This window comes from Ahaetulla prasina, chromosome 2 (genome assembly GCF_028640845.1).
Source record: "Ahaetulla prasina isolate Xishuangbanna chromosome 2, ASM2864084v1, whole genome shotgun sequence".
Lineage (NCBI taxonomy): Eukaryota > Metazoa > Chordata > Lepidosauria > Squamata > Colubridae > Ahaetulla > Ahaetulla prasina.
The window spans coordinates 36,036,315-36,060,740 of NC_080540.1; the positions used below are offsets into that span (position 1 = coordinate 36,036,315).

Sequence of the window (24,426 nt, forward strand, 5' to 3'; positions counted from 1 at the left end):
ATAAGCCTATCATCAAATACTATTCTGTTTTGGACAAAGCAATTACACAAAGTGTAGAAAAGAAGTGGAAGCATAGAAGTAATAAATAAAATAAACTGGAAGCAGGAGATAAAGGAAAGAATGAATCTAAAGTTATCTGAAAGTTAAGTCATGGCAATTGGACTTTTTTTTGTTTGAAACTTAAGCGGCAAAAGTTTCCAACTGAAAAGAAAAGAAGTCCAGTTGCCATGACTTAACTTCCAGGCAACTCTACCTGGATGACTGAGAATCTTCATCAACATAATCTAAAGTTAGTTTTACACAAGCATCATTCATCATACATCACTCACATTCATACCCCTTTATTTTTGCAAACCATCCTCACTTCTACCACTACATTTCATCCATAGCATTTTTTTAAAAAAATTCTCACCTCATTCGTTTTGAGGATCTCACTGGTTCCTTCCAATCACAGCCTCTCCCCCTTCCTCTTAATCCACTCACTCTCCCTTCATAGATTAGTTTAACAATTTGATCCTTATTTATTCTTTCTGTACAACTGACCCATCAGCATTATTTTTTTGCAAGCTAGGTTTCTACACTAGAAACTATAGTAGTGCTAGAAGTTCTCTTGGAAGCCAATACACCGTTGCCTGCACACCATCATTGGAAGAAACAAACTGTACTGACAGGCACTCAAGATACAAAAGACTAATATTAAATAAACTCATCTGTACGTGAATATGTATGGCATATTACCTACAGTGATTCAAATTATAATGAACCAAAAACTTGTCAAACTGAACGTTATCCCAGAACAAAGCAAAATAACAGTAGCAACAGATTAAGAGTTAAGGAAACAAAAAAAGGGGTTATTTCTCATTGAAACTATCATTATTCTCTTTTCAACTCTGTGAGTTTCAAACAGCCACAGTATTATCTGGTGCAAATAAGCTGTAGAAGAAGTAGAGATATGAGCGCAGGCAGGTCCAGAACTGGTTCTGAAACTGTAAAAATCTTTGGGTGGAGATGCCCAATGAAGCCTAAAAGAAATCATGGCTTGCATCTACACTCCAAAAGAGAAAGGAAAAAAAATGTGGTTTTGAATGTGCAGTGTCACTTAGTAATGGAATTGCTGGTCTCAGTCCAAAATAATCCAAAATAAATTAGTTGTTCGTTATGACTTAGAATGACATGTTCCTCTATCAAGTTAACTATAACCATTTCATCTATTGCTATCTACTATTATAACGATTTTGCTGATTCATTCATTTACATGTATATCACTACACCATTACCACCCAAAAGATCTTGATGTAAGTCACAATGTCTTAAAACAAGATTAAATAATACAAATATGTAAAATAAAGGTGTTAATTAAAGAGTCTATTGGGTAGAGGAGAAGGAGAAGAAGAAGGAAGAGGAGGAGGAGGAGGGGGAAGAGGAGGAGGAGGAGGAGGAAGAGGAGGAGAAGGACAAGAAGAAGGAGAAGGAGAAGAAGAAGGAAGAGGAGGAGGAGGAGGAGGGGGGGGGAAGAGGAGGAGGAGGAGGAGGAGGAGGAGAAGGACAAGAAGAAGGAGAAAGAGGAGGAGGAGGAGAAGGAGAAGATATGCACACTGAGAACCCTGCACAATAGTAATTGTAGTGCTATAAAGGCGTGGATAAGAAGTCCTGGCAGTGAGGACTTCTGGTGTCAGACACAAGAAACAGAAGCAGCAACCTCATCTCCAAAACGTTGTCATAAAAGAAAAAGCCTTTCTCCCAAACTTGTTTGCTAATTCACAAGTAGATAACCTTTCTTCAGTTAAATTTTGTGCCTCTTTTTTCCTGCACCTGCTTTAGATTTATAATGCATATGTAAAGAAGTTGCTTAATGAGCACTCATTAAACAACTTCTTTACATGCATTATAACTCTAAAGCAGAAGGACGATGAGGACATGCAGTCCTTCTAAGTTTCCTTATATATTCAGGATGGAATCTATTGAAGGTGATAGAGGAATTGCTTGCCTCCCTTGTCCCATTGAGTTCACCCATAAACTGCCCATCATTTACAATCCTAGACTTTGCACTGTACAATTGTACAGCAATTAGTGTCATCAGCCTTGTTCATCTGTAAGCTTATGCTGTAATGAGCTTTGTTACACTTACTGTAATGTGTGGTCCCTCATTCATAATAGCTTCAGATTTTGTCTGAACCCAGACCAAAATATCCTTGTGTTTGTGTATCAGTACTGGTCTTAGAGACTAATTGTATTACAATGTGGTGTTAAAAGAATAATTCAAATATATGTTTTAGTGGAAGCATTACCTGGACCAGTACAAAGAACCTTTTCTTCCATCTCTTCCAGACATTTTTGCCGATGGCCCACAAATATCTATAAAAGCAGCAAGGAAAACTTCATTAGAGGATTTTTTTTAAATAAATAAGAATCGCATTGTTTGCATTGGGCAGTTTTTACTGGAAACTGCAACTAAACACTGATTTTAGCAAAAAAAAAAAATGTTGCAAATTGTGTTGTGACTATGGGTTCCTACAAACCGCCATTAATTGTCAACCAGTTGCCATGCTCCCAAATCTCATCACATGACCACAGGAACGGGGATGGGGGAATGGTGATATTTTAAGTTGATGACTGGCTTAACTGCTACTGTGTTTTCTTCTATGGAAAAGAGAAGTGAGCTAATCTTTCAGTATTCTCCTATAGGAGAAGGAGTGGCAGAACCTGGGGGCAGAGTCAAAAGAGTGACTCTACATAGTGACTCTAGACTGATTCCTCTTTTGACTCCATCTCTAGCTTCTGCTAATCCTTCTTCTACATCTCGCTAGTCTCCATCTCCAATAATCAGTTATTCTACATTAAGAAAGGGGCATCAATATTCCTTCTTTTTCTTTGCACAAAAAAAAATAGTCTGGAATCTGTCTGGAATCTACCATGATATTCCTTCTGACAGATATTATTTCACTTTCAAATTTCATTAGATTACTTTCTGTCTCAGACAAGAAAAATTACTGGCACTTTTTAAAAATAAAATTGTAAAGGACGATAGCTGGAAAATGCCAGCAGTGATCACACTCTGATTACAATTTTGTTCAGCACCATCAGGTGTGACAACACAGCTGGTGTTAGCTAAGAAAGTGATTAAATTACATTAAATTAGAAAGTGCTGATGGTCATTTTAAAACAGATAAGACAAATTTGTGGAACATAGACATATGAATGGCTATTAATCATGAAAAGCCATATGGATTCTCCATGATGTTTGATTCCTGAAAGCTACATGGAAAGAATAGAGCATAGTTATTGTATTATATCTTTCCAGTGAGCTTCCCATTTATTTATTTTTATTATTTATAATTTTTTTATATTGCCCACCACACTTGCATCCCTCTGGGTAGTTTACAAATAAAATGGAAAATCATATAAAAGTTATATGATTTGGTGGCACAGTGATTAGAATGCAGTATTGCAGGCAAACTCTGCTCATAGCCTGGAGTTCGATCCTGATGGGACTCAAAGTTAACTTGGCCTTCCATCCTTCCGAGTAAAATGAGGAGTCAGATTTTAGGGGCAATATGGTGACATTGTAAACTGCTCCTAGAATGCTGTAAGTGCTATTGCTATAGTTAAAAACAAAGTTAAAAAAAAAGATTAAAACAAAGTTAAAAAGAACAATTGCAAAATTAAAAGGCAGAGAAAGAACCTTCAGCCCACCAACTACCCCTAGAGTTGCATGGCATCTTCAATTGCAGGGCCAGTTGGCAGAGTCTGATCTTAATGCTCTTCCAGGAGACCAGGAAAGTAGGGGCCTGCTTCGCTGCCAGGGGCAAGATGTTCCCTAGGGTGGGGGATGCAGCAGAGAAGGCTCTGTTCCTAGTTTCCACCAGTAATGTTCTTTAACGACAGGGTTTGTAATATGCCTTCCCTCTCTGCCTGGGTGTAATGGGTCGAAGAAATCAGGTATTCAGATAATCTGGTCTCATGCTTTAAAGGTAATGACCAACACTTTAAATTGGACCCGGAAGCTAATTGGCACCCAATGCAATATAGGTAGCAGAGGTTAGATTGTAACTCATTGGCTAACATTAGTGACAAAATGCTGAACAAATGGTCCAAAAATATAGCACCTATGTTTTTATTGCAAGTTGGGATAAAGGAGACATACTAACAGAGCTGAATTAGATTAGAATCCCATCAAGATGTATATTGTATTTGGTGAGAGATTAGAATATTATTTTCATACTGCTCTCCATTCCACCATACATGTCTTACATTTTCAGCATTGCTCTTTAAAATGTAGGGATGAAATTTCAATGGAAAAATGCATAAAATGCAGCCTAATGCATGTAAGGGTGGATTATGCAGTCAATGATGGGGTGAAATCTTTATGAAAAGTGAGGACTGTCCACGCTGAATTTGACATACATACTTTCTTTTAAAAAAAAGTCCACATGTCCAAATCTAACAGCAGTCTACATAGACCAGGTGTGCTGTGTATTTGGATTCCATGATAAAATTAAATTTGTTTTAATTTAATAAACCAATATTAATTTACAATTTGTTAATAATAAATAAATAAATAAATAAATAAATCCCCTTTCTGTTGGATTAAGAATGACAAATTGGTGCAACATGGGAGGGTACAAGGGTGCTGTAAATCTGTCTGTCTGCTCTATGTGAAGAGGCTGAGGGTGAGTAAAAGTCTTCTCTAACATGGTCCAGGAACAATTCAGAAAGATTATTTTATGTCTATATGTGGAAGACAAGAAGCCATAAAGAGTGAAACACTATTTCAATTTGTTGGATCATGTGCTCCTAATTGTGGTATGGGCCCAACTGGTACAGTAGGTGAATTTATTTGAAGGTCTTCCTTGCTGTCATTGCCTCCTGCTCCAAGAAGTCCCCTAAGTTTTGGGGCAGTCCAAAAGGGGAAAATGTCACCTTGTTCAGGACTAAAGAGAAGCATCACTTGGGTTTGAACTTCAGCCTGTCCCTTTCCCTCCAGGCCTGCCCGGCCTCCATCATTATTTCAAAGACCTTGAAAACACATTCAGAATATTATATGCCTACTTATGACGGCATAATCAGGATATTCAAAGGTTATCATTATTATGAATACTCTGATTATACAATAAGGAATTTCCTGTTCTAAAAATTCAGTGCAAGACATAAAATGCAGGGAAATTACACCGATTTATATTTTATTGTTCCTTTTTGAGAATAATAATATTCTTAATTCACATGCAGGAGATTGAGATTGTTTACAGAAGACATTTGTTTTAAAAGATTAAGAGAGGTCAAAGCTGCCAGTGAATAAAATGTCAATCATTCTCAAAAAGATGAAAATTAAATCCCATTGATTCAATTTTTAATACAAACTCTGGAAGAAGGAGGAGATTGTTTTCAATTATTATAATATTGGAAAATATGCTAACTTACAATCACTGTCATTTGCCAAAAAAAAAAAAAGTCACTTACCCAGAATGTTTCATATTCTGAGGTTTATCCATTCGGACAGCAAGCTTGATTTTCAGATCTTGATCAGGACAGTTTTTGGAAACAGCCATTTTGTGCCATTCAGATTGTTTGGGGCTATTTGGTGTCGGATGAAGAACAACCTGAAGACAAAGTTTTAACATACAGAGATTTAGAGTGCACGTATGTGCAATTCTATGCAGATGCATGGAATATATGTTGAATCTCTCAGAATTATTTTGCTCCCAGATAAGAGTTCCTGCGATACCATCATCATAAAAATGATGTTAACTTTCATTGTTGTCATATCAGTCCAATGAAAAGTAAAGTAAATGAATTTTCTACTCGACAAAACAATATTATGCAGCTATGTCACTTTTTCTTCTTTAAGGTTTAAAGAACATTGTAAAAATTAGAGGTCTTTTTAGGATCTACCATGTAATTCTGTGACTGGGCAAGGTGATTGCTCCAAAAAAAGTCTTGTGCCTTTTCTCAGCATTACCAACTGTGATGCGACTTAAAAGAGGTCATGTTGTTCCAACGTAAGCAGAGATGGGATTCAGCCAGTTCTGTCCGGTTTGGGTGAACTGGTATTGTCGACTGTGGGAGGCTCCGCCCACTCATCCAGATGTAATGCACGACAAAGAGCATGCACAGTAGGCCTTGCTGGTAGGGAAATTAAGTGAATCCCACCTTTGAACGTAAGCCTAATGGTTTTTGGTTTGACTTAGGATGCATAAGGTGAGAATTAGACTTCTGTGTCACTGCACGTCAGGTAACTCATTCATTTGCCATTTGGAGACAGTTGCATAGCTGTTGCATTTATGAGCCATGGTGGTGCAGTTGTTAGAATGCAGTACTGCAGGCTAATTCTGCTGATTTCCAGATGCTTGCAGTTCTGCAATTCAATTGTCACCAGTTCAAGGTTGACTCAGCCTTCCATCTTTCAGTAAAATGAGGACCTAGATTATTGGGGGCAATATACTGACTTGTAAACCACTTAGAGAAGGTTGTAAAGCACCATGAAGCAGTATATAAATCTAAGTGCTATTGCTATTTATAATGTTATAATTTTTTTTTATATTTATAATATTTATAATTCTGCGAATGTTAACATTCTGACTAGGGGTGGCATTAGAAAACTTTCCAACAGGAAGTTGAATCAAATGATCAGTACACACCTCCTCACAGCATATAGTTGAGATTTGGGAGGTGTGCAAGTTGACCCATCTGCAACCATTTGCAACCTACCTACTATGCACAGTGTAGGTATGTGCTGATGCCTACGCACATCTGTGACAAGTCTAAATCAAGCTTAAGCCCAACCACATCAAGAGTCAGCATGATATGGGGACCGTTAATAACGATTTCACCTGAAAACTAAGAAGTAGCGCAAAAGAGAAAATAATTGCAACCTGTCATATCAAATTCCAATGTGTGGTTTGGAAGGGCAGCGTTCAAGAATCCATGTAGGGATCTACTCTGAAAAAACTTTTCAGATTGCTCCAGGTTCTTGGGGTCTCAAAGCCCTTTCCCTTGTTTATATGCATTGTGAGCCAACAAGAACCCAGCAATCTTTATCTGTCCTAATTTGTATATATAGTTTGTTCTTCAAATACTCTTTAATACTCATTACTTATTTTATTGGGAGGTATAAGGTGGAAGACATTCACAAAGATACAGTCTTGGAACTGAGAGTACTGCAGTACATTTTGGTTGGTCACAAGTAATTTAAGCATGCCCAATAATAATAGTTTTAAAAAGTCATTAAAAAAAGAGAAATACATTAAAATATGTCTACAGAACTATCATACTTTAATATATTAAACATTAAGAGAAGAAAAGCAACTGAGGTCAAATTCAAGTAGTGGAAGTTCATTTTATTGAATGAAATATAATTAATGTAGCTAAATTATTATCTGTGCTGGAAATGAAAATACAAAGTTTCAAGGGTTAACCCATACATAAAATGATAGAAAGTTCAGAAGGTCAATATAAGTACGTGCATTTTGACCCAACTTACTGATAATATATTTAATCAGAGAAAAGAGCTAAGTGAAGCATAAGAGCTATCTTCATTTTACTTTTTGCGTTTCTCATCTGTTTCTTTTATTTCTTTCATTTTTAAAGTCTCTCTCTCTCTCTGTGTATATATATCTCAAAACCTGAGATCTCATGACTGTATGAGTTCCTGTCCTCGTCCCAACTCCTGCCAACCTAGCAGTTTGAAAGCATGTAAACTGCAAACTCAGACATGACCTGTGTTTAACACACAGAATCATCTGTTGCAATGTCCTTCCTGTTAAAGACTACTTCAGCTTCAATCTTCAATCGCAATAATACAAGAGCAAACAATAGATTGAAACTTAATGTTAACCGCTTCAATCTTGATTGCAGAAAATATGACTTTTGTAACAGAGTTGTTAACACTTGGAACACACTACCTGACTCTGTGGTCTCTTCTCAAACTCCCAAAATCTTTAACCAAAAACTGTCTACCATTGACCTCACCCCATTCCTAAAAGGACTATAAGGGGCGTGCATAAGTGCACAAAAGTGCCTACCGTTCCTGTCCTATTGTTTTCTTTCATTATATGTGTTTATATATAATGTTGTGACAAAATAAATAAATAAATAAAAATAAAAAAGTAGACACATAGGTACCACTTTGGTGGGAAGTAACAGCACTCCGTGAGATCATTATGACCACTTGACTGTAGAAATCTCTCCAGACAGCACTGGCACAATGGCCTTGAAATGGAGATGAGCACTGTCCCCTATAGCAGGGGTGTCAAACTTGCATCATCATGTTGGCGTCACATGATGTATTGTGACTTTTTCCCCTTTGCTAAAATAGCAGTAAGTGTGGCCAGTATGTGATGTATCTGGCCCATGGGCCATGAGTTTGACACCTCTGCCCTATTCATTCAAATTATCCTTCTAAAGTTTCTATTGGGAAAAACCCACTCTATCTTCCTTTTTTTTCTAATTAGAGATTTCTCTCTGAAACTCCTCACTTCCTTGTTGCCTGATTTGTATTGTCTTTGGGTAGTTAACCAAATAGTTGCTGTCTAGTTATAAAAACAATCCATTCTTGTAAAAATAAGTAATAGACTCCATACCACTTTATTCTGGATAATTCCCTCATCAAAGCTCCATAGTTTTGTTTTAGCATCTTAGGACTTTGGTTTATAAATCATGACAAAGTTTTCAGCAGTGCATTTGTGGATACGTAAATGAGGACTTCAGTAGCAGAAATTCAATTGCTCAGTTAGATTGTAATAGACCTTAAAAATATTTTTTTTTGCCTCTACTCTACTTGGTTATAGAATAAAAACCATACATCCACTCAGACAGTCTCATTTATCATCAGCACGTACAATAAAATTATTTCAATTTAGAGCTAGAACTTAATAACTTATACAAAAGACAGGCGGGGTGGGTGGGAGAGAAAGTAGGAGTTTTTAACTGAAGAACAGTGAACAGTGTCTGGACTCTCCAGTTAAGGTTATTGAAGTTAAATTTAAGCCTTATAGACATATGCTTTTTGTGTCCCATGCAGCGGTAAGTGAAGAGCAGAGGAGGGTGAGTAGAGGCAAAGCAGAGCCCAAAGGAAATTTATTGGCAATTATATCTGTCACTAAGATAAATGCTGCTGAAGGCGCTATGGGAAAAAAAAAATGACATTGACATAGAGGAAAAAAAGAAGAAACACTCAGGAGCGCAGTATCACTGGGAACCTGTTATCTAATAATAAAAAAAATAAAAGTTGGCATTATTATCTGCTTTAGCAGCTGGAGGAATAAATGGACAGGCCATACTTAATTCAACTGCTAACCCGAATATGTTGAATTATCTACTGATCGGCAGAGATGATAAATGAAATTCATTCCATAGATCCATAGATTCAGAGTTACTCTGGCAACCTTGCCCTACCTGAGGTAGATTGTTAACAGCCTCAGAAGCAATCCCATCTCTGTTCTAAAATGAGATCAGCATTGATTTGCACTTATCTCTGGGAAATAAATTATTGGGATCCTCCCCTCTCCCCTTCTCTTCCTAATGCCTTGGCCTGGCCAATGGAAGAAGACACTAGTACTTCTATTATTATTTATTTGATGTTTACCCCACCATTATTATTTATAAAGAACTCAATGTGGCAAACATACCTCATACTGTTATATACCTCCTCCTATTTTTTCCACAACCAATAAACCAGTGAGGTGAGTTGGGCTAAGAGAGAATGACTGGCCCAAAGTCACCCAGCTGATTTTTCATATCTAAAGCAGGACTACAATTCACCATCTCCTGGTTCCTAAGCCAGCACCTTAACTACTAGACTAAACTAGCTACAGGGGCAGGGGAGGGTCTTTCTCAGGATCTGAAGTTCACCACTCAGCAATAATATTATAACTTCCCTTAGCGAACTGAAGCAACATTAATTTCATATGTTAACTACATGGAATTGGTTTCACACCCTTCCCTTCCCCTCTCTTCCAATCCTGTGTTCTTTTCAATAGTTTAAGATGTTTATTTTAGGGATGGCTTGTTACTGAGATGAGAAAGTTCCTCTTTTCCCTACCCTTTTTAACAGTAATTTATTTTCAACTCTGAATTTTTTGGGACTGTGTCTCATCAGTTTGGGGAAAGTATGCAATCCCTGTGTTCTCTTTCATGCAAGGTTCTCAGTCAGCCTTCTGTTTGAAATGCTTTACCAATGTGGAAATTGCAAAAATGTATTTCAGGCCCTACTTCCAATCTCCTGCAGGGGTGTTGTGTGTGTATGTGTGTGCACGTGCGCATATGTGCACATGTTCGCTGTGTCTTCAGAATCAAAAATTGACATTTGAGTTTTTCAAAGAGCTGTCCAAACTTTCCTTCCTTCTTCAAGAAAATGTTTCACCAGCTCTAGTTCTAGCACAGCATATTTATTTATTGAATTTCCTGTACGTGCTGCCCATCTCACCAACAAGGGGACTTTGGCGGCCTTAGAGGTGATTAAAAAGCTAAAGGTGAAACAATTAAAATTAAGAAGAGTTACATAAGAATGAAGACCAAGGAGACAGACAGCATGGGGGTAAGTCATGCCAAAAATAAGAGATGCAATGTTGTCATTCCCATCATTGCATTATTTGCTGGTGTGGTCACCAACTGTGCCTGCCCTTACCCGCCCAAGTTCTTTGTCTTCCAAAGCCAGGACACCGGTACTCTCCGTAAACAGCTTCACCTTCACAGCCGGAAGGGCGTGTGTCGTGGAAAAGTCACCCTGAGTTCCCCAGCTGTGAAAACATCCACAAGAAAGACATTAAGAAATAAAGAAGCAGCAGCAACAACTGCTTGCCACCTCAGCGCTGTCACCTTGGAGGGGAAAAGGTTAATGTAAATGTCACCAACTGTCATATATAGTTTTTTTTTTTAAAAAAGCAACAGGAGTGCCATTGTGCTAATGAATTAATGTGGTAAAAAACCTGCAAGACAAAACTCAGCAACGTTGAAAAACTTCCTCTGGAAAGGCAACAGACTAAAACGAAGCCAACAGTAGCAAACAGCATGCTTGCATTTGGGTTTATTTTGCAACTCAGTAAAAAGAAGGCTGATGAAAATATTGTATCAAAACTTTGCTTGTAAGTTGCAGGCCCATTGCAGTGGGTTACTATGATCAGCAAAACTGGAGGAATACAAATACTACCCATTTCCAAAATTGTTTATATTCTGGAGTCAAACCCTAGAATTAGACAAAAAGTAAAACTTTCTATGATTCCATTAAATGAATAGTTTGCTGCATTTCATTAAAGATCCAGAGCTATATTTATAAACAACATGGATTATTTGGGTGGTATAGCTAAGGGACTTTGGGGTCCTTGGTGCTGTCTGAGCTTGTTTGTTTTCTTGCAGATGTTTCATTACCTAACTAGATAACATCATCAGTGCTAGAAGGGAGTAGGCTTTGTTCTCTATATCCTTTTATCCTTGTATTGCTTGTATCCTTACAATTTATATTGATATTGTTTCCTGGTTGCTTATTTGTACCCTATGACTATCATTAAGTGTTGTACCTTAGAATTCTTGATGAACATATCTTTTCTTTTATGTACATATGCACCAAGACAAATTCCTTGTGTGTCCAATCACACTTGGCCAATAAAAAATTCTATTCTATTCTATTCTGTTCTGTTCTGTTCTGTTCTGTTCTGTTCTGTTCTATTCTGTTCTATTCTATTCTATTCTATATATTAATGGCTTGTCCCATTGGTGGGAGTATTTTTGGAGGTTCTTTGGCTGGGCTGTTTTTTATTGTTAGCTTGTTTGTCTGAGACGTTACCCGGTTGGATAATAAAACATCTGCAAGAAAACAACCAGTCTCAGAGAGCACCAATGACTCGACAGTTCAACCGTGAGGTACAATATTCTCTTCTATCAGTAGTTAAGGGGGCATATGGTAGAAGAAAGGGAGTGATGATAGATATCACGACTGGGAACATTGAAATCAGATCATTGAAATCAGGGTTCATTTACATCAGGGCTGTCAAACTCCCGGCCCACAGGCCAGATGCATCATGTGCTGGCCATGCCGACACCCACTTTAGCGAAGGGGAAAAAAGTCCCAATATGGCCGCTGTGATGACGTGAGTTTGACACCCCTGGTTTACACAAACTGCCTTCTCACTGTTCTGTTTTGAAAAGAGGTGAACATTAGCTCTAGAACAGGGGTGTCCAAACTTGGTCCCTTTAAGACTTGTGGACTTCAACTTCCAGAGTCCCTCAGCCAGCAAAGCTGGCTGAGGAACTCTGGGAGTTGAAGTCCACAAGTCTTAAAGGGACCAAGTTTGGACACCCCTGCTCTAGAAGGAAGGGAGGGAGGTCATAAATGAAAAATTAACACTATCAGTCTTCTGGAGAACATTGAAATCAGCATTTTTTTGATGGTTTTGATATTTATATTGCATGCTGCTTGGAGCCATTTAGGAGTATAATGGCTAAACAAACCATAAGTACTGCAGATAATCTGCCGAAATGAAATAATGAACAAACTCACGCAAAACAAGGAGACAAAGATACAAATGAAGAATCTTTGGAAAAGTTCAAAATCTCTAATTGATGATTGAGGGCTCATCACAGGCCTTTTCAGAATCTATCTTCTTGATTATGTCTAGCAGGCTGCAAAATAATTTGCTTTCATTTGTACCACTTTTCTTAATACTCATAAAATAGAAAATACAGAGTATTTAAAACACAAACAAAAGGAAAAGTGAAAAATAGCAAATCAGCAACAGTATTAAACCATCAGCAAGAGAGAAATATAAAAAGGATGAATTAGTTCAAGAAGTAAAATGTCACAGCAGGAGCTTAAAAAGTCATGACGGATTAAAAAAAATGAGGTGAAATAAGGATTCTGTCTTCTCCATAAACCTCAAAAAGGAAATCTGTGGATAGTGAAATGGCTGGATAGTTGATTTGAATATGAGAGAGGCCATTACTGATACTGGGACATAAAACCAGATCATTAAAAAAAAGTAGTTCTGTACTATGACACTTCCATGATTTTTCTGCCCCTTATCATTTCCTCAGAAATTTTTAATAGCAATAACAATAGTACTTACTTATATACCACTTCACAGTGCTTTACAACACTCTCTAAGTGATTTACAAAGTCAGTATGTTGCCACCAACAATCTGGGTCCTCATTTTACCAACTTCAGAAGGATAGAAGGAGCCAGTTATGATCGAACTGCTCACAATCGGCAGAGTTAACTCGCAGTGCTGCATTCTAACCGCTGCACCATCAGGTTTCTAAACTATTCTAAAGTATTTGAGTTGTAAAACGGAAGAGCACACAAGATCCCAATTTAGAACTCTTTTTTTTTTGCAGAATAATTGAAATTGATTTTATTAAACCACACCAGACTCTTTTTTTAGGTTTGGAGAGAACACAAGGTACTTTTTGTTATGGCTCCAATAGATTTTCAATAGTCTTCACAGCTCATTTAATTTTGTTTCTCGAAATTTCAAGCTGTGTTACCATTTCTTTCTTTCTTTCTTTCTTTCTTTCTTTCTTTCTTTCTTTCTTTCTTTCTTTCTTTCTTTCTTTCTTTCTTTCTTTCTTTCTTTCTTTCGTAAATGGCACATTTGTTCTCATGAAGGTGGGCTGTTCTCTCCTCTCCCCGACTTAATAAAACACATATAGGGCTTAATAAATTGTGAGAAAGTAGCCTTTTGCATTGCCATTTACAATACAAAAAGTAACACTAGCTCAAAATGCAAGATATATTGCCAAGTTCTATGTTGTCTGCTGCTATCTCTCTATCAAAAATGTACCATTGAGGCACACCTCTGCATGAGTGGCAGCCCAGTTTCAAGGCCCGATGACAGTTGATGGACCAACAGGAGCAGATTCAACTGTGCTATAAATGAAAATGGAATTAAAACTTGATGAACAAAAATATTCCCTGTCTAATAGCAGCAATTACTGTAAACTGCTATTAATATCTGTTTGATCTGATATCAAACAGATATTCCATGGAACATCATCTGAACTCTGCAGGTAAGATTGATCCACGTGTTTGCATTTGAAACATTCATTTGCAACCATAGGTTTTGGCAAAATACCTAGGAGCTGGAAGACTGTTTCTCTTTCTACCATTTTCACCTTTTAAAGCATTTTTACGTAACTTTTGTCTTGTCATTCAACTCTTACTTTGGATTAAACCTCTTTGAACTCAGACCTATGAGAAAGACATTTGAGAGCTGGTTATATAATTCAAGAAAAGCCTTGATTTCCATAACACAATGCTCTTTTAACCCTTTTCTCATTCCAAGAACTAATCCTAGTATAGTGCATAGGCTCTGCATAGTCCTTTTTTGTGACATGTACAGATACAGGACATATGAACAAGAGCAGTTACATCATTATGGACACAGGGTTGACTATAGTTCCTGGAGGAAAGAAAAGACACGACTGTTCTTTCATTCAACTTCAGCCTACCATGAATGCACATCTAACTTGTGTTTTACTGCCTCAAATTGAAAATAATTGCTTTCTGATCTAAGGTCTCCTGACTTGGCCAGAGGATTGGACTAGAAGATTTCCAGGGTCCCTTCCAGCCCTATGATTCTATAAATTTTATTTTGCTCCAGGAAACCCCAGAATCAATGGTGGGCTGCCCCTGGTTCAGACCTATACTCTATAGAACCGATAGTAAAACCGGCGGGAAGCTCCACCCACCGACCCGGATGTCATCATAGGCGATCTGCACATGCATGTGCGATCCCATTGTGAACCGGTAGTAAAAGTAAGTAGAACCCAGCCCTGCCAAGAACGTTTTAGTCAAGAAAGTCCGCTGCAGTTTTTCCTTAACAGCTTTGTGCTACTAACATGTGTTTAACAGGAAGAACATCTCCAGTCCAACATTTAGCACAAAACTGCCCCCCCTTTTTTGTAATTACTGTTTTTCTTTCTTTACTTTTTGTTAGAAATTCATCCTGAGATTGAAACATTTTTATTTCAGTGATTGAAAAAAAGAATGAAATGTTGCATTGGAGGACTGGGGGGGGGGAAGGTAGCAGAGGCATCAGTAAAAGCTAAAGCAGCATAAAGGTGTGGTGTGGTTATCCTGACAGTGTGAGATGTTGAGAATTAGGAGGTTAAAAACCACAACACATGTCATTCCTTGGTAACTTCTGAACCTTTCACTCATGTTTTAAAACTTTTAATTATGCCTGTGACCTTAAAACTACATACTTTAAACATAGACAATGATCATTTCTGGAACGTGGGCCTTTCTGGTTACCATAATATCATATCTTGGAAAAGGATGCCGTACCCAAAAAAATAAAGTCAAAAAGTGGTATTTGGGTATGATACAAGCAAATAATATAGAACTAAAGATTGAAAGATATGAAGAGTCATAATAGAATAGAATAGAATTTTTTATTGGCCAAGTGTGATTGGACACACAAGGAATTTGTCTTGGTGCATATGCTCTCAGTGTACATAAAAGAAAAGATACCTTCATCAAGGTACAACACTTACAACACTTAATGATAATCATAGGCTACAAATAAGCAATCAGGAAACAATCAGTATCAATATAAATCATATGGATTACCAGCAACAAAGTTGCAGTCATACAGTCATAAGTGGAAGGAGATGGGTGATGGGAACGATGAGAAGATTAATAGTGCAGATTTAGTAAATAGTTTGAGAGTGTTAAGGGAATTATTTGTTTAGCAGAGTAATGGCCTTCGGGAAAAAACTGTTCTTGTGTCTAGTTGTTCTGGTGTGCAGTACTCTATAGTGTTGTTTTGAGGGTAGGAGTTGAAACAGCTTATGTCCAGGATGTGAGGGATCTGTAAATATTTTCACGGCCCTCTTCTTGATTCGTGCAATATACAGGTCCTCAATGGAAGGCAGGTTGGTAGCAATTATTTTTTGATGAGTGATATGTAATGAGTGATATTAATTTAAAACTAGATTTGACTGTATTTCATTTTCATTTTTTACATCATATTGTAATTTATTTTACTTACTTCTTATTGTTATGTTCTTATTATTTTTTATTTTTTATATAATATTAGCATACATAAAGGCATACACAAACTAATTTCAGATTAACATTACAGCAGAAATATCTTAAAACTTGTTTTAATTTTTCATTAATTGTTTACTGTCACTTACAGGACTACTGTAATGTCTATTAAATTGGGGTTCATCACTTACATTTATTTTATTAATGGATTAAATTGATTGTATTATTTTTTCCTTTATATTTTGTTTTTATAATTTTTAGTTCTTGTGTCTGTTATTTGCCATCTGCAGGGTGTTAGAATTAGGTTATAAATCTCATTAAATAAATGAGTAGATAAATCAAGGTTTTACACAAATGGCACCTTTTAGTCAATTATGTAATTATGCATGTGATATATATTTGGATTTAATTAAGGTTATTAAAGAATTAAAATTTATAGACAGCCCTTTCCCAAATAGTTTATTAAGCTGAGGTTTTGTTATAAAAACATATTTTTAACAATAATGGTATTAACAAGGGAAAAGAAATAGTTGGGGCTGTTGTTTGCAATTTAGAGCCACTTCAAGTTTTTTTCTTGCTGACATTGCAGTCTGCTCCCCAAAATCCATTTTCACTGAATAGCTTGGAATCAAGAATTTAGTGCATGAAAAGTACTTGTAAAAGGGATTAAGCCGCAGAAGAAATGCCCTATATAATCTTGTGCTGTGCATTTTGATAGCGTCTGCTTTATATAACGCCTATTTCTGTGTACTATTAAAAGCCTTTTATTTGCTGAAACATCCACAGACCATATGTTATCAACAAATGTTATTATCCAAATGCAAACAGTAATTTCCATTAGGTTTTCCATATGAGAATCATGTGAGTTAAAAAGGGAACAAACCAAATGAGAGTAAACACATATAGCAAACCTTTGACAACGATGTGGTGATTATAAATTTGTATGTAATAACACTGTGAAATATTTCATTACATCATGACAATTTAGCAATGAGTTTTAGGGCAAGCTTCATCTGAGGATGATGCAATTAGTTGTCATAGGGATATTCAGCATCAGGACATATGCTCTTCATTTGTGATTTGTTTAAAGACTGTATTAAATTAGGGTTAGGAATGGTTTCATGGATTTTATGAAAAATAATAAGTCTTTAGGGGGGAATTACTTTAAAATATGAACTATCAATTTGCACATTCACATGTTTTCTAGTATGTGTAATGACCAAAATTCAATCTGCACTAACAAATATATAATTATCTATACAGCTTTTAAAACTCTAGGCAAAAAGATGGACATCTACTGGTTTCTTTTATGATTTGACTAACAGATATTCAGAAAACCTCAATAATCCCAACAAGTCTGATCTTTACTTTATTCTTTTTAGGTGATTGTGCAGCCCCTTAAACCAGGGATTTGGATAAGTCTTCTCTTTTGAATGTGTTGGAATACAATTACCATCTGGATTAGAGTTTTCAGTATCTTTGACCTTGTTGGCTGAGATTTACAGCCACTGGAATCCAACATCTACAATTCCCTAATTGCTGCTCTAAATAACAGGAGAGAGCAGCACTAGGACAAATATCTTGCCTTCATCATACATTTTTGTGGCTTGGCTTGATCAGCAGTAGAAGTGGGCTATATGCTGTTGCATACTTGGAGTCCACTTGGGGATTTTTTGTTTCAGAAAGATAAAAATAAAGTTTCGATTTAAGTACTTGGTGAATTGATTTGTTATGATTGTAGAAATATTATGTATTATTATTATTATTATTATTATTATTATTATTATTATTATTATTATTATTATTATTAGCCATGTCTATTGTATTCCGATGCACATGTTTAAACGAAGAATAAGAAGATTTTTGTTATGTAGTTTTACTGTTATTTTGATTGTTTCTATATTCTTAGATGATGTTTTGAGGTTTTTGTTTTAACAGAGGATGACGTTACTTTACATTGGTACTTGTACTGAAGAAAGTTGGAAGTCTATCTTCCTTCATTTCTTATCATGTTTTTAACCTTTTCCCTTTTCTGATTCCCAATTTTGCTGCCCCAATTTGTTTCTCCTTTTGTTATTTTGTACTTTATAATTTTTTTTTGAAATTTAATAAAATTGATTTAAAAAAAGCAGTAGAAACAGGGCATTTTTCCCCACTGAAAATGACAGCAAGCTTACGCAGCACAGACATTCTTATTTTTCAACATCTTGTTTGTGCTTTTCAGTTGAGTGACAAGTAGCCCAATGAGCGAATAGTAGGAGGCACCAAATCACTTTTATAGTAAAGGAGAGCCCAGAAAGAATAGAAGCAAGAGTTGACGATGGAGAACTGTCAGGAAAAGCAGATTAAGGCCTGTAAAGTCAGCTCCTAAAATAGACAGGAAACAAGAACTACAAGGCTTCCATGAATGCTAGTTTATTGCTATGAGGTTTCTTGAAAATGACTCTTGCAACTGATAGAAAAGAGTATTTGTAGTTCAAGGTTGATCTGTGGGGTCCTAAATGCTCTTTGAATTGGTGGTTTTCTTGCAGCTGTTTCTGCAAAAAAATGACCAAAACCCGCTGCAAATGGTACTTTCTGTGCTCTGCTTTGTCTGAATCCTTCTGCACTAAACGACAGAGCAACAAAGATGATTAAAGGTCTGGAGACTAAAAGATATGAAAAACAGGGGCAGGAATTGGGTATGGATAGCAGCGTTCCAGGGGCTGCCACAAAGAAGATGGGATCTTATACTCCAAAGCACGGCAAGACAAGAAGCAATGAATGGAAACTAAGCAAGAAGAGATTAGTTGCTTTGGAGAATAGCTTGACCCTCTCTTCTTTGTGGCAACCCCTGAGATATCAGAACACTGCTATCATGTCACCCCTACTCCAGGGGTGGGTTGCCCCTGGTTCGGACCGGTTCTTGCAAACCTGTAGTAAAACTGGGGGCAGGCTCCGCCCATCCACCCGGATGTTGTCATAGACGATCTGCGCATGTACAATCCCGTTGTGAACCGGCAGTAAAGGTAAGTAGAACCCACCCCTGTCCTACTCTCTCTTTTCATTAAACTAGACATATCCAATTCCAGCAACCGTTTTTAATGTTTTAGCCTCTAGTCCTCTAATTATGTTTGTTGCTCTTCTCTGCACTCTTTCTAGAGTCTCAACATCTTTTTTACACCGTGGTGACGAAAACTGGATGCAGAATTTCACCTGTGGACTTACTAAAGCACTATAAAGTGGTATTAACACTTCACGTGATCTTGATTCTATCCCTCTGTTAACGCAGCCTAGAACTGTGATGGCTTTTTTGGCAGCTGTAGCACACTGCTGGCTCATATTTAAGTGATTGTCCACTAGGACTCCAAGATCTCTCTCACAGTTACTACTATTGGGTGAGTAACTGTGAGAGAGATCTTGGAATTCTAGTGGACAATCACTTAAATATGAGCTAGGAGTGTACTACAGCTGTCAAAAAAGCCATCACAGTTCTAGGCTGTGTTAACAGAGGGATAGAATGGCCTATTGGGCTCGTGAAATGTTAATACCAGTTTATAATGCCTTGGTAAGGCCACACTTGGAATACTGTTTTGGTCGCCACGATGTAAAAAAGATGTGGAGACTCTAGAAAGAGTGCAGAGAAGAGCAACAAAGATGATTAGGGAACGGGAGGCTAAAACATATAAAGAACGGTTGCTGGAACTGGTTATGTCTAGTCTGATGAAAAGAAGGACTAGGGGAGACATGATAGCAGTGTTCCAATATCTCAGGGGCTGCCACAAAGAACAATGAGTCAAGCTATTCTCCAAAGCACCTGAGGGCAAGACAAGAAGCAATGGGTGGAAACTAATCAAAGTGAGAAGCAACCTAGAAGTAAGAAGAAATTTCGTGACAATTAAAATAATTAATCAGTGGAACAATTTGCCTCCAGAAGTTGTGAACGCTCCAACACTGGAAGTTTTTAAGAAGAGATTGGACAACCATTTGTCTGAAGTGGTGTAGGTTTTCTTGCCTAAGCAGGGGGTTGGACTAGAAGACCTCCAAGGTCCCTTCCAACTCTGTTATTCTGTTTTTTTCTTTTTATTTGGCTAATGTGCCATCTATTAATTTATTTCTTTCACATTTCACTTTTTCAGGTTAATTTATTGTATTATTATTGTTAGTGGCTTGGATCGTCATTTTTATTTTTTCATGAAGGAATAGAAGTAATACTGGCCTTTATTACAGTGATTATATTTTCTTGGAAAAAATAATGGATGGGGCTGAAAAGGGGGCTAGTCTGAAAGAGATTCTCTGGGAGAAAAAATGTTTATCTTTATAACTTGACTTTACAAAGGAAAATTCAAGAGCAGAGCCAAGAAAATGTTTGTCTATCTTCTAATGACAATACTTAAATTTGCTTTGAAAAGACAATACCATCTCATATTTTTCTCATGGGTTGAAAGGCCGTACAGTAAATGATACTATTTGTACAGTAAAAGTTAAAGAACCAAAAGGACAAAAATGAGTTTTCAAAAAAATAAATACATCTAAAGAAGTGCTTTCTGAAATAAAGGACTGTCTTTTATCAAAGGACACATAGCCTTCGGAGAACTCACTTCCAGCTTCACTGAATGACAATGAACAGCTGGAGTGACACACACAAAAAGAAAATGCATTGACAGGTGATTCCTACTGAAACATGCCATGTTGCTTTTCAGCTACTAGATGGCACTAATAAGCTTTCAATTGTGCTGTGCTCCTCTCAGTGTTTTAACTAATCTCAAGTAGTTATGGGGTCATTTTCGTTATGACTGGGATTGCTGCAGGAACATTCTGTGCAGCACTGACTTTAGAGCGCTGTTGATCATTTAAAATCTATTGGGAGTTTCAAGAAAATAACATGCTATGATTCAGTGTGGTTAGCTTGTTGCACTACTTCTGAATTAGGCTTGATGCTTGTTTATTACATTTGAAAGGCACAGACCTTAAGACAGAAGGGCAATGCTGATTGATACTATGATTTATAATATGGCTTCTCTTTTATTAAAATACATTAAATTTAACTTTTGAATCTTCTCCAATTAAGCCATCCAATCTAGGTCTATCAAATTTGGGCTGACATAAGGCCCAACCCCAGAGGTGACACAAGGAGATCCAATCAGGTCCAGTTCTTCATTTGCTTACACCTAATGGACAGAAACCAAACCAAAGCTATAATCTTCTAACCTATTATATATATCCTGAGAGATTCTAGGGGTTGGTTACCCTGAACTTCTTCCTTTCCCCCTAGCCAGCTTGGGGCTGCATAGCCTCTTGATTCAAGCCTGTCTCTGGGAAAGCTCTATGTTGCAAAATTCCCCTCTACTGTTTCTCCAGGTTGTCGTCCTATCATTGCCGCTAAAATCTGGATGACCAATGAACAATGACCCCGGACCACCCCAATGAAGCTGTTGAAGTGCTGTCCCGGTGTTTGGAGGCTGTACGGGTCTGGATGGGGAGAAACAGGCTCAAACTTAATCCCTCCAAGACGGAGTGGCTGTGGATGCCGGCACCCCGATTCAGTCAGCTGCAGCCGCGGCTGGCTGTTGGTGGCGAGTTACTGGCCCCAAAGGATAGGGTGCGCAACTTGGGTGTCCTTCTGGATGATCGGCTGTCGTTTGGCGATCATTTGACGGCCGTCTCCAGGAGGGCCTTCCACCAGGTTCGCCTGGTCCGGCAGTTGCGCCCCTTCCTTGATCGGGATGCCTTATGCACGGTCACTCATGCGCTCGTTACCTCTCGCTTGGATTACTGTAATGCTCTCTACATGGGGCTCCCCCTGAAGTGCGCTCGGAGGCTTCAGTTAGTCCAGAATGCAGCTGCGGGTGATAGAGGAGCTACACGTAGCTCCCACGTAACACCGCTCCTGCGCAGACTGCACTGGCTGCCTGTGGCCTCTCGGGTGCACTTTAAGGTGTTGGTTACGACCTTTAAAGCGCTCCATGGCTTAGGACCTGGGTACTTACGGGACCGCCTGCTGTTACCATATGCCTCCCACCGACCCGTACGCTCCCACAGAGAGGGACTTCTCAGGGTGCCGTCCGCCAAACAATGTCGGCTGGCGGCCCCCAGGGGAAGGGCCTTCTCTGTGGGGGCTCCCACACTCTGGAACGAGCTTCCCCCGGGCTTACGCCAAATTCCTGACCTTCGGACATTTCGTCGCGAACTCAAGACTCACCTTTTTATCCGCGCGGGGCTGGCTTAAATTGGGATTTTAAATTTTAAATTTATTAATTTTAAATGGGGTTTTAGTAGAGTAAATTTTAATCATTGGGCTAATTTAAATAAGTTTTTTAAATGGGATTTTAAATTTGTATATTGTATTGCTGGTTTTTATTATGCCTGTACACCGCCCTGAGTCCTTCGGGAGAAGGGCGGTATAAAAATTAAATAAAATAAATAAATAAAATAAATAAATAAACATCAGCCAAGATCGTTCAGGCCTGATTTATGGGGTTGTGTAAGAAGTGTCTGAGAGATAAATAGATAACAAGTGCCTTAGAGATGAATAGACAAGACACATCAACATGGTTTTTATAAATAGGCATTTTATATCTCAGCTGCACATCTCCAGATGATTATTAGGCGGCAGCAAATATTACTATTTTCTTTGTCTTTTTGCTGCCTCCTAATGGTTTTTCAGATTTGTAGGTCAAACCTGATAGCCCTATCTGCCTCTCCATTTATATAAAGTGAGACCTTGCAATTAATCATCATCATCATCATCATCATCATCATCATCATCATCATCATCATCATCATTATCATAACAGAATTGGAAGGGACCTTGGAGGTCTTCTAGTCCAACCCCCTGCCCAGGCAGGAAACCCTGCACCATTTCAGACAAATGGTTATCCAACATTTTCTTAAAAATTTCCAGTGTTGGAGCATTTACAACTTCTGCAGGCAAGTTGTTCCACTGATTAATTGTTCTAACTATCAGGAAATTTCTCCTTAGTTCTAAGTTGCTTCTCTCCTTGATTAGTTTCCACCCATTGCTTCTTGTTCTACCCTCAGGTGCTTTAGAGAATAGTTTGACTCCCTCTTCTTTATGGCAACCCCTGAGATATTGGAACACTGCTATCATGTCTCCCCTAGTCCTTCTTTTCATTAAACTAGGCATACCGAGTTTGTTGTGGCTGCGCCCCCTGAGCTGGGCCTCCTGCCAGAAAGTGACTTGGAAAATGAGGGGGAAGGGCCATCAGGACTTACCTCAGGAGCACCGGTTTCCCTGGCTCAGCTCCAGGAGCCAGAGGCAGGCCAGGTGGAAGAGATAACAAGGCCTCCGTCCCCTGACTCTTTCCCTCCCCCAGGCCACACCTCCAGATCCAGCTGATGGCAATCAGGCCTGGCTGGACCCTAGGTTTCGTAGGCAGGAGAGGTGGAAACAACAGAAGCAGGGGTGGGGCAGGCCTAGGAAGTGCTGAGTCATGGAGCCACAAGAGATAAAGGCAGCAAGAGCTGCTGTGCCTCTTCGTAGCAGGCAAATTAACTGCTTAACTAAGAGCTGAAGTTTGTTCCTGGGTGACTCATTGGCATAGAGGGAGATAACAGAGACACTTGGCAGATGTTCACTATTTTGCTGGCAGAGCTGATAGTGCCGACTAATTAAGCCATTGCTCGGACGGAGGTGAAGGGGGACAGAACAGAGTTCTTGCAACCATTCTTCATATGTTTTAGCCTCCAGTCCCCTAATCATCTTTGTTGCTCTTCTCTGCACTCTTTCTAGAGTCTCAACATCTTTTTTAGATCATGGCGACCAAAACTGAATGCAATATTCCAAGTGTGGCCTTACCAAGGCATTATATTTGTATTGGTTTGTTTTTACCAAGCAATTTATTATCACTTTTAAAATAAATGGGTGAAGCATAAGCAAAACGTATCATGTACACTGAAGAACTCTATATAGGATGCATATGAAATCTAATCCTATTAGAAAGAAAAGATAATGTTCAAATTGACTCAGAGGTTTTTCTTAGGTTAAGGCACTGTTTCTCAACATTGGTAACTTTAAGATACGGGGACTTCAACTCCCAGAATTCTCCACCTAGCAGCTGGCTGAGGAATTCTAGCAGTTGAAGTCCACATATCAAGAAGATGCCAAGTTTGAGAAACATTGGAGGAGAAACTAAGGAGTCAGCATAAATAACCAGTTTGAAATATTACTGGGTTGAAGCACTTTTAAATTCCATTTCAAATTCATCAGGCATATAAAGAAACACCATACTTCAAGCTTCGTTTTTTTTAACGATGAAAAATGGATCACTTAGGTTCTATAACTTTCATCCCAATAATAAGAGCTGCCGTGGCGCAGTGGTTAGAGTGCAGTACTGCAGGCTACTTCTGCTGATCACCAGCTGCCAGCAGTTTGGCAGATCGAATCTCACTAGGCTCAAGGTTGGCTCAGCCTTCCATTCTTCCGAGGTGGGTAAAATGAGGACCC

At 38.2% G+C, this 24,426-nt stretch overlaps 1 protein-coding gene across 2 annotated transcripts in view; it reads right to left on the reverse strand.

Annotated features, from left to right (window-relative positions):
- The window catches only part of CADPS (calcium dependent secretion activator), a 445,851-nt gene that overhangs the window by 215,920 nt on the left and 205,505 nt on the right, over positions 1-24,426 (reverse strand). For both annotated transcript variants that reach the window (XM_058171468.1, XM_058171467.1), the window contains exons 7-9: positions 10,622-10,733; positions 5,458-5,597; positions 2,289-2,355 (exon numbers count right to left, since the gene is read on the reverse strand). In XM_058171468.1, coding sequence (XP_058027451.1) covers positions 2,289-2,355; positions 5,458-5,597; positions 10,622-10,733 — 319 coding nt within the window. The remainder of the gene's footprint in view (positions 1-2,288; positions 2,356-5,457; positions 5,598-10,621; positions 10,734-24,426) is intronic.